Source organism: Octopus bimaculoides, chromosome 22 (assembly GCF_046866305.1).
Source record: "Octopus bimaculoides isolate indiv1 chromosome 22, ASM4686630v1, whole genome shotgun sequence".
Taxonomy (NCBI): domain Eukaryota; kingdom Metazoa; phylum Mollusca; class Cephalopoda; order Octopoda; family Octopodidae; genus Octopus; species Octopus bimaculoides.
The window spans coordinates 33,922,446-33,932,809 of record NC_142949.1 but is presented as its reverse complement, the minus strand read 5'-3'; the positions used below and the strand labels follow the sequence as shown (position 1 = coordinate 33,932,809).

Genomic DNA, 10,364 nt, shown 5'->3' with positions numbered 1-10,364 from the left:
TTCAAAATAATTTTCTTTTCTCTGTAGAATGTCGGAAGTGCCTAATTTAAAACTTCATGTAACTTTATAACTATGAAATGCTAAAATAAATAGGTAAATAAATGAATGAATAAATAAATAAATAATAATTATAAATTCATAAAAATGTAAACTAATTTTAGCAACATTAAATAATATAGGAGGGAGAAAGCTACATTAATGAAAAGTTTATAATAAAAACTGTTGAAAGAGAAGGCAAAACTATGCAACTTCTATATGGAGAACATGAATATTTATGTATTTTTTTGTAGCAACATCTCAGGGAAATAGTAATCTTATGTTTTTTTTTTGTTTTCAATATAGTACTATATATTTATACACAGTCGACATGTGAGTTCTTAAAACTGATTATGAAAGCACCAAGATGATTTTGAAGGTAATTATCTTGTCAGTGGTATTAACAGAAACCATCTTTGAATGCTTGAAAGTTATTACCATCATTTTTATTATTATTATTATTATTATCATTAAGTTTTTGTTTGTTTTATAGAGCACCATTTATTAAGAAAAAAAATGCTGTTTTGAAGAATGAAAGAAAACTACTAGCTTGAATTAAACCAAGAAGTCAAATTGAACCTACCATCATTCTTTCTATATTATAATACTTTTTTCTACCAGCAAGAGAAGTGTAAAAACCAGAAAACCAATTATGACTGTTTTTGAAGAATTCCTTTAGACATAAGAAATCTAAACCAATATGAAATTGATGATTAAATAAACAAAGTATTGTTATATTTAGAAATCCACAAATGTAGAAAACAAAAAAACAGGATATATCCAATACCTACTTAGAAATAGAAACTTTCCTTTATAATAATAATAATAATTAATAATAATAATAATAATAATAATAATAATAATAATAATAATAATAATAATAATAATTAATAATAATAATAATAATAGTAATAATAATAATAGTTAGATGTCCCTATTAAAACACTTTAATAAACAAACAATTTTAACGCTTAAATAATTTTTAATTTTGAAATCATTGGAGTTTGAGGCAGAGAGATAGTCAGCTAGCCAGCAGTCCAAGATTTAAAATAGAAAGAGGTAAATGTGTTAAAAAAAGAAGAAAAAAAAAGGAAAAGAAAAAAGAAAACCCATTAAAAAAGTGTTTGTATTTTTTGAACAATCACTTTTTTACTTTTTTTTTAATATTTTTTTTTTGTTTTGTTATATTTTTGTTTTGTTGTCACTCATTTCTGAAGGTTTAACATGAATGCCAACATTCATGGTTCAATGGTTGGTTAGTTAGTTGGTCGGTTGGGTTCATCAATAACCAATAAAATAATCAGCAATAAAATGGTTGAACCACTTTGAAGTTTCTAAAGGAACACTTTTCCCCCTACTAAACTTTTAAACGATTTTAACGTTGGAATTTTAAAACCGAGAAATAAATAACAAAATATTATTCGTATTAATCAAAATCATACAAAGCCGCATATATATATCACACTGCCAGGAATTGTATGTTGGGGGTTTGGTTTGTGTTTTGGTTTTATAAAGATGGAGAACATTATTTTGAGCATATCAACGAATATTAGTCAACTTTGGCAGTAAAGTTTTATGTCAAATTATACTTAAAAAAAAAAAAAAAAAAAATCAAGGTTAAAGTTAAGTAACATGCAAAAAAAATAAATAATAATAATAATAATAATAATAATCATTAACTGTACTCACTATTATTTTATAAAGATATAACTGGAAGTGCTGCGTTCATTATTTCTTTTTTTTTTTTTCTTTGTTTCATTTTTGTTTCTCTTCTTTATAAATTTTTAACAAAAACTGCTTCATAAATTAGCCCAATTATTATTAATAAATGGAGAAACTCATGGAACAATTAACTCTATGGGGGGCGGAGGGGGGAGGGGAAAGAAATTAACAATAAAATATTTATCTGCTTAAAAGTACACCGTCCTTCTCAGGAACCCGGGTATTATGGTAATTTTAGTGACTGAAAAGCACAACATAATAGAGATGAATGAGATACAGTAAGTAAAACAATCATCGTTATTAAGTTAATTAATACCTATCATAGGTAGTAATCAGCAAAATTAAAATTTCCACATATTTACCCCAGACAACTTTTCATCGTAAAGAGCATATGATTATATATATATATGTATATATATATATATGTATATATATATAAAAACAAACAAAAAAAAACCAACAATCAACCATATGCCCATGCAGATGAAATAATGGGTTTCTTTAAAAAATTAGGCATACTTTTTTTTTTTTAAAACTTATTTTAGGAATCTGATATTAAGTGACAACTGAGAGAAAAAAACACTTCAAAAATGCGTTTGGATTTCAGCCTACTTCTTCCTGGTGTCGGCATTCAGATTTCAGCTTAACAAATTCCTTAGCAACTTCATCGTTAGTTCTCTGAGAAAGAATTCTGAGAATAGTCCAACCTGTTTCATCGAGATTGAGGCGTTTGCCTAAGGCGCACCAGCATGCACAGCTACCTTGTTCGACGATGTCACGCAGTTGCATGACGGCTACTCCAATTTGGCGATCTTCACGGGCGAAACAATAATCTTTGACGCAGATATGGAGTTCATAAGCATCTGGTTCATCCTCATTACCAATAATACTAGAAAAACAATAATAATTAACAATAGTAATGTGTATATGTATATATATATATATATATATATATATATATATATATATATATATATATATACTTATATAGATAATAATAATAAATGGAGCAAAACGCATGTCGATGAAAGTTCCTTTAATTCCTACATATATGTTTCGAAATAAATGATAGTTCCTTCACAAAGAAGAAAGAGCTGTTGGAGTCCTCATTTATTTCTCTTCAGGGAGTTCATATCACTTTAACTCGGTATATCAACCTGTAAAGCAGCTGGGATATCTTGTTTTTTAGTGTAATTTTGCTACCCCTGGTAACTATTAACGTATTCAAATTATTGAAAGTTTTAATAACCGAGATAATATTAATATATACATAAACTAATATATACTTATATATATATTTACTTATTTACATATCAATCAAAACAGAAGAGAGGAAAAATTTGGTATATTTTTACATATACAAACTATATAGCTGTATGCATGTAAATACATACATACATACATACATATGTGTACTCTTTTACTTGTTTCAGTGATGTGACTGTGGCCATGCTGGAGCACCGCCTTTAGTCGAGCAAATCGACCCCCAAGGCTTATTCTTTGTAAGCCTAGTACTTTTATATCGGTCTCTTTTGCCGAACTGCTAAGTCTAGACTGTTGATTAACAGCCCAGTCAAGATGGTATTTTCTTCATCTCCTACTCTTGTATTTGCACACATCTACAAAATGACTTTCTGAAATGAACTTCCATTATGCAGCTGAGGAGTACATTTTCATTGCACATCTTATGTGGTGTTCTCACTACATAAATAAATGAAGCTTGTACGAAACGTACATACTGTTATAACCTAATACATTTTTGTTGCTTTTCTTCAAATTTTATTCACCAAATCTCTTGATTTTGTTTTTGGTTTTTACCCTTCCAAATTCTGGTGCCACGTACATTTTAAGTACCACATTTAATCTTTTGATTAAATCTATATTATTATTATTATTATTATTATTATTATTATTATTATTATTATATATATATATATATATATATATATATATATATATATATATATATATATATATATATATATATATATAAACTCAAAAAACAACAGTTAATGAGGTGTTGATTGCATAGAATTCAAAATGAATCAATACTTACAATTGAAAGGTTTCGTTTAACTTTGGAGACCAGTTGTTACTCTTTGATTTAGTAGAATGTTTTCTCTTTTTATCACTGAGGTGGGGCCCAATGAGATGAACCTCAACGAACGGACGGAACATACTAGCCGTCTGCCATTTGAGATCATTGCAAGCAACAACTAATAAGAAAAGAAAAAGTAAAAAAATCCCATCAATACAGAAAATATAAAAATGTATATAATTTTTGATGGTGGAATTTGATAGGAATGAAGCAACAAATAATTGGTTTTTAGTTTTGGCACCAGGCCAGAAATTGTGAGGTGGAGGGGACAAGTTGATGACAGTAACCCCCAGTGTTCATCTGTCACTTATTTTATTGATCTTGAAAGGATGAAAGACAAAGTCAACCTTTGAATGCTTGCCATGTTTACAGGAGGTGTGAGTTCAAATCCTATGGCTTTTTTTTTTATTTTCCACCTGGGGCAGCACTTGAAGAGTTTTGTCCATCAAATTGGCTCCAGTATTTTGGTTCTTTAAGTCTGGTACTTTCAGGGTTCCTTCTTGACACACACACACAATATCGTGTGGTGGTGGTGGTGGAGAAATTGCCATGTGTGTTGTGTGTCATTGTGTTTGAGTAGGCGTGAGTGTGTCAAGGTCTGTGAATGTGTGTGTGTGTGTGTGTGTGCATGTCTGTATATATGTGTGTGAGGAAGAACAAGACAGAGATTGAGAGAGAGATATGGAGGAGTGCTAAGAGAGAGAACAACAATTGCAGCAACAGCAACAATTTTTACAATTATTCTTTTAGTGGTTCCCATCACTGGACTGCAACTTGGAGCATGTTTTTAGTGTGGTATATACAATCACACAGACACACACACACACACACACACACACACACACACACACACACAGACATCCATGCACACACATGCAAACATGCACGCACGCATGCATGCAGAATGAGCCTCTACAGAATTTCTGTTTACCAAATTTTATCTACATGGTAGTATCCAAGCTAAGGCTCTTATGGAAAACACTTGTTCCAAGATGCTACCAAAGTGTGGGATCCAACCAGGAACCACGTGGTCGCAAAGCAAACTTCAGCTGTGCATGTTCCATGTAACAGACATTCATGATGGTTCTCGGTGATGAAAGAAGAGAAAAGTAAACCTACCCTTAACAGTGACTTTATGTTCTCCAGTTCCGGGATGTGTAAACAAATCAACTTGGATAGAAACTTCCCCAACAGGATCTTCAGAGCTAGGTTGGTCTATGTGGCAGAAAAAAAAAAAAATAGAAATGGTAGAAAAAAGAAAAAATGGGAGATATAAATTGTAAAGTATTATTTGCCAACATAATATGGCAGTCCTGGTTTAGATAAATTTCTCACCCATACCTTGTCCATATACTTTGGCTTCGTGGGAGAATCAATAGAATTCCAGTGTTTGCTTTGGCATGGTTTCTATGGCTGGATGCCTTTCCTAATATGCCAACCACTTTATAGAATGCAGTTAGTGCTTTTATATTTTGTCATGGCACCAGAACAGGCGAAGTCACCAAGTCACTTGCAAGTAACATGTTATATATATGTACGCATCACAAATATATACACTCCTCACTTTTTATATACATAAAAAACACACGTGCATATATATATATATATATATATATATATATATATATATATATGTATATTTATATACACACACACACATACATGTGTATGTATATATATATATACTCATACACATATATACACATACATATACACATGTACATATATATATATATATATATCATCGTTTAACGTCCGCTTTCCATGATAGCTGAGTATATACATTTACAGACACATTACACATGTGCACACAAAATAATAACATTAATGATGATATTGACCATACCTTGTTGTGTTTCGGTATTAACGAATGTTTTAATGAGTGTATCAGTTGTTTGAGTGTATAATGAAAGTGCATAGCGTAATGATTGAAGTTCAGCACTTTTGTCCAGGAAGGCTTTCTTAAGTCCTTGGCCACCAGCATGGAAATAGTTCTTTATTGTATCTAGGGCCAAATCAAGCGCCGCACACTGCTTTGGTGTTAGATTCTTTTCTATCTCTTTGGAAATATCCTGGGGAAAATAATAATAATAATAAGGGATACTAAAGTTAATGTTATTCTAGAAAAAATAGTGAAAAGAAAAAAACAGCACAAAAAAAAAATCAGTTGATCAATGAAATCTACAGTAATTGTTAATTATAATGAGTCGTTAAATTTTTGTCAGTGATCACAATAACAAAGAAATAAGCCGAAAAAAGCAAAGCAATTTGCAGAGACTGATTGTGAAGTTACAGATCTGGTGCCATGGACATGTGATTAGAATTTCTCAAGGAAGAATCATAAGATGGATTTCTCAAGCTGAGACAAATGGCTGGAGACATAAGGATAGACCTAGAATGGGTTGGTTGGATAATCTGCACAGTCTCCATTGGTCATGCTTTGGAATTCATTTGGAAAGTGTCATGACAGTTGCTTCTGATAAGACTGTATGGAGAAGGGCCTGACGATGCTCCCACTGCAACCCTCCTAGGAACAGTGGACAATGAATATGGCTGGCTGGATAGATGGAGGTGAATAAAGAAATTATGATTTGTACCAGAAACACAAGACAACAGGTAGGAAAGGTAACTAAGTAATAGAATTGATTAAATGAACCTGAACCCAAATGCTTCATTGATTCCTGAAGGGTGAACGGTAATGTTACTCTCAGAGGAATTTGGACTTAGAAAAAAACCTAAATGAATGTAATTAACTGCTGCAAATCATTTTGTTCTCCCACTCTACTAATTCTGCTAATTTACCAGCCTTGAATAAGTTAATTACAAAATTAGGAACAACAAATTAATAAATGTTGAATGAATATTATGAAATTAGTGATTCCAGCCAGGTTTTAAAATAAATAAAAAAAGACAAGGGCAATCTAATACTGATTTCAAATTTTGGCACAAGGGCAGTAATCCTTTTTTTTTTTTTTTTTGTGGTGAGGGATAAATCGATTACATCGACCTCAGTGCATAACTGGTACTTATTTTATTGACCCCTAAAGGATGAAAGGCAAAGTTGACCTCAGCAGAATTTGAACTCAGAACGTGAAGACGGATGAAATGCCTCTAAGCATTTCGCCCAGCATCTTAACGATTCTGCCAGTTTGCCACCATAGAACATTCTAATATTAATATTCTAACTCTAATATTTTTCATTCCAAAGTGGTTGACTGATGAAACGTGTATGGAAACTTTGAGTTTTGATAAATATTGATTTCAAATTTTGGCACAAGGCCAGCAATTTTGGGGAAGGGGATAAGTCAATTTCATCAATCCCAGAGTTCAACTCGTTCTTATTTTATCAACCCTGAAAGGATGAAAGGCAAAACCAACCTCGGCAGAATTTGAACTCAGAACATAAGGGTGGACAAAATGCCATAACCATTTTGTCCAGCATGTTAATGATTCTGCCAGCTCGCTGCTTTAGTTTTGGTAAATATTTATACAGTTTTTCACAGTATATACTCTGATATTTTGGAAGGAAATGCCTTTTTTTTAAAGTTTGATATATTTGTTTATCACTTAGCTATCTGATTGGCTGGCTGTTTTATGGGAGAGGGTGAGACAGACAGAATACAAAAGATGTAACAAGGTAACCAAAAGATATTGATATATTAATTAAACATATATTAATTAAAAACTATGATACTAATACAAAATTATCTGAAACTCTGAAATAAGTTTTTGACTTAAATTTTGCTTGGATATTTAAGAAATGAAACCATCTTTACAAAAACCAAAAATAAATAAATGAATAAAAAGGAATTAATGTTGATCAGATAATTAATTATAGAATAATTACAGAAAATGAATTTCAGTGGTATTGGATGTCAAATGCAAATATGATTCAGAGAATGTTTATTTTAAATAAATAAATAAAATAGATAATATTAATTAGTCATCTTATACTGTAAAGCAAATTTAAACAAGTAATTGCAATTAATTAATTTTATTATAATAATTAATTTTATTATAATAATCATCAATCATTAAAGCATAATAGTGAAAATAAACAAAATATCACAAATTCTATAAACATGCAGTACAAAAAATAAACAACAACATCAACAACACAAATCCACACAGAAAGAAAGATTATTGTTAAATATACAGTGTACTCTAATTAGAAAATGATAAAAATTCTGAAGTACAAAATAGAGGCCACAACAAGTTTTTTTTTACCCTTCAAGGTACTGTAGCACTGACATGCAAATTATGTGTGTGTTTGTGTGTGTGTGAGAGCAGGAGAGAATAAAATTAACATCAATTAAAATATATATTAGCATTAAACACCACACATAGAATGGTTAGGAATTTATACAAGAACAAAATATATTGCATTAAGATTCTGACAGAAGAATATACACATATATATGTACAGGGTGCGATGGGTAAATTGTCCCCATTTTATATCTTTAATTTTGCGCATGTGCATTGTTTGTTTTTGATTTTATCAACAACATAGTATAGTAGGGTCAGTTGGGCACCATCTGTGAGAAAAATAGCACCATGATGCAATTCACTCTACCAGAAATTTGGAAATGATATGCTGTACTGCTTGGCATTTGTGCCGGAAGCACCCAATACAAATATTTCAGAATGTTTGGGTGTCAATCTGAGGACATGTACCGAGAGTGATAAAACTCAAACATCCAGTCAACATCATGGTGTTTGGAGTGGTCACTAGTGATCACGACGTTATGCTTCCATTCATCTCCCCACATTGCTTTGCATGTATTTCAACATAGAGGACTATATCAAGTGCCTGGAAGAGGTAGTGCTGCCCTGGATCAAGAGGGTGGCTACTGGAAGACCCTTGGTCTGGTAACAAGACTCTAAACCATGCTACATAAGCAGGAGAACCCAGTGATAGTTGTTAGACAATTTCTGCGACCACATCACCCCTAACATCTAGACACCTAACTCTCCAGACTGCAACCCCCTTGATTATTATGTGTAAAGCACAGTTGAGCAAGAAACCAACGAAACTCCTTGTAACACCAAAGATAAACTGAAGGCAAGGATTATGGCAGTATTCACCAACTTAAACAAGGAGATAGTCTGGAAGAGTTTATATATACATACATATATATAAATATATACATACACACACACACACACACATATATATATATATATATATATATATATACACACACACACACACACATATATATATATTCATACATATATATGAATTAGTATATTATGTGAAATACATGCAAGCCAATGCTTTGGGTGTAATTAATCATTATTAACTGTATGCCTAGAATATGCATATATAATACAATGTTATTGGCAAAAAAAATATATAAATATAATAAAAAAAAGTCCGACAAACTATATTTTCATGTTGCAAATGGATAGAAAAGAAATCAATATAGTCAAAGCTTAATCCTGATGCAAGCTGTTGGTTAGGATCAAATTTACAGGAATAAGAGGTTACTCTGGTGTCACTTGATTAGGTGGCAATAATGTCTGAATCTGACCTCAAGTCACACCCTACAAAAAACGGATACATATTTATCGATATATTTTTCTATATTGCAATTCAAAAACCATAGAATTGTCAGTTAGAGGTTTCCAACTGTCGAACCACTGCACCACTTCACAGTATTTCCAAAGGACAGTGAAAGTGGCAATGGAGTGTCTATAACACATATTTCAAGAGACCAACCTTGAAAAGCAGAAGTTCTTTTGGTTTTATTATCAAAGGTGCCTTGTGGAATTCCTGCTATTTGCATTGTGATGACACTGACCCCATCCGTATTGACCCAAGACAGTGTCAAAAGTAATGCTTATTCTTTCACATTGTCCTGAATTAATCCTGCATTATCTTCTAGCTTTGAAATTTCAATGCTGTGATTGTTGATTCTTAGAATGACATTGTAGGATAGATGTGAGAGGCCAGATCTGGCTACTTTGAACATAAAATAGATAGAATATTTAGGCTGGATATGGTCAGTTTAGATGCTATATGTTAAATCCTTTCATGAGAATGTTTATAACAAAATACACTACCACCAAGGTCCACCTAGATCTAGATCCATTAGATCTGGATTGACCTTCGGTGAAGCAACAAATAATATAAATCAAATATAAATCAAATATTTTTTTAAGGTGATCACATTTGGTTACCTACATGAAAGAATATAATAAAGTTTTGGATTCCCAGATGAACCTCAAAAGTTGCTTCTTTAAACTTTGGTCTTTTTGGTAGACATGAACAATTGTTCAAGAATATGGAGTTGATTGTAAGAGTCAGTTTCTGAAGATTGTTTTTGAATTACCGAAAGAATTTGTATCACTAAAACAGCCAGCCTGTAAAATATGACTACATAACTCTTCCCTCCACAATTTGGCCCTTTGGATTTTTGCCCTCCTGGATCATTGATTAAAAAAAATACACATATATGTGTGTGCATGTGTGTGTGCATTATATATGAACACATATAATGATGGT

At 31.6% G+C, this 10,364-nt stretch overlaps 1 protein-coding gene across 1 annotated transcript in view; it reads right to left on the bottom strand.

Annotated features, from left to right (window-relative positions):
- Nucleotides 1–1,990: 1,990 nt before the first annotated feature.
- LOC106879696 (protein unc-13 homolog B) overlaps nucleotides 1,991–10,364 on the bottom strand; it is a gene marked incomplete in the record, with an annotated part of 200,335 nt that continues 191,961 nt past the window's right edge. The window contains 4 exon segments of the mRNA XM_089339545.1: nucleotides 1,991–2,647; nucleotides 3,815–3,974; nucleotides 4,976–5,071; nucleotides 5,703–5,928. Of these exon segments, the coding sequence (XP_089195671.1) occupies nucleotides 2,362–2,647; nucleotides 3,815–3,974; nucleotides 4,976–5,071; nucleotides 5,703–5,928 (768 nt within the window).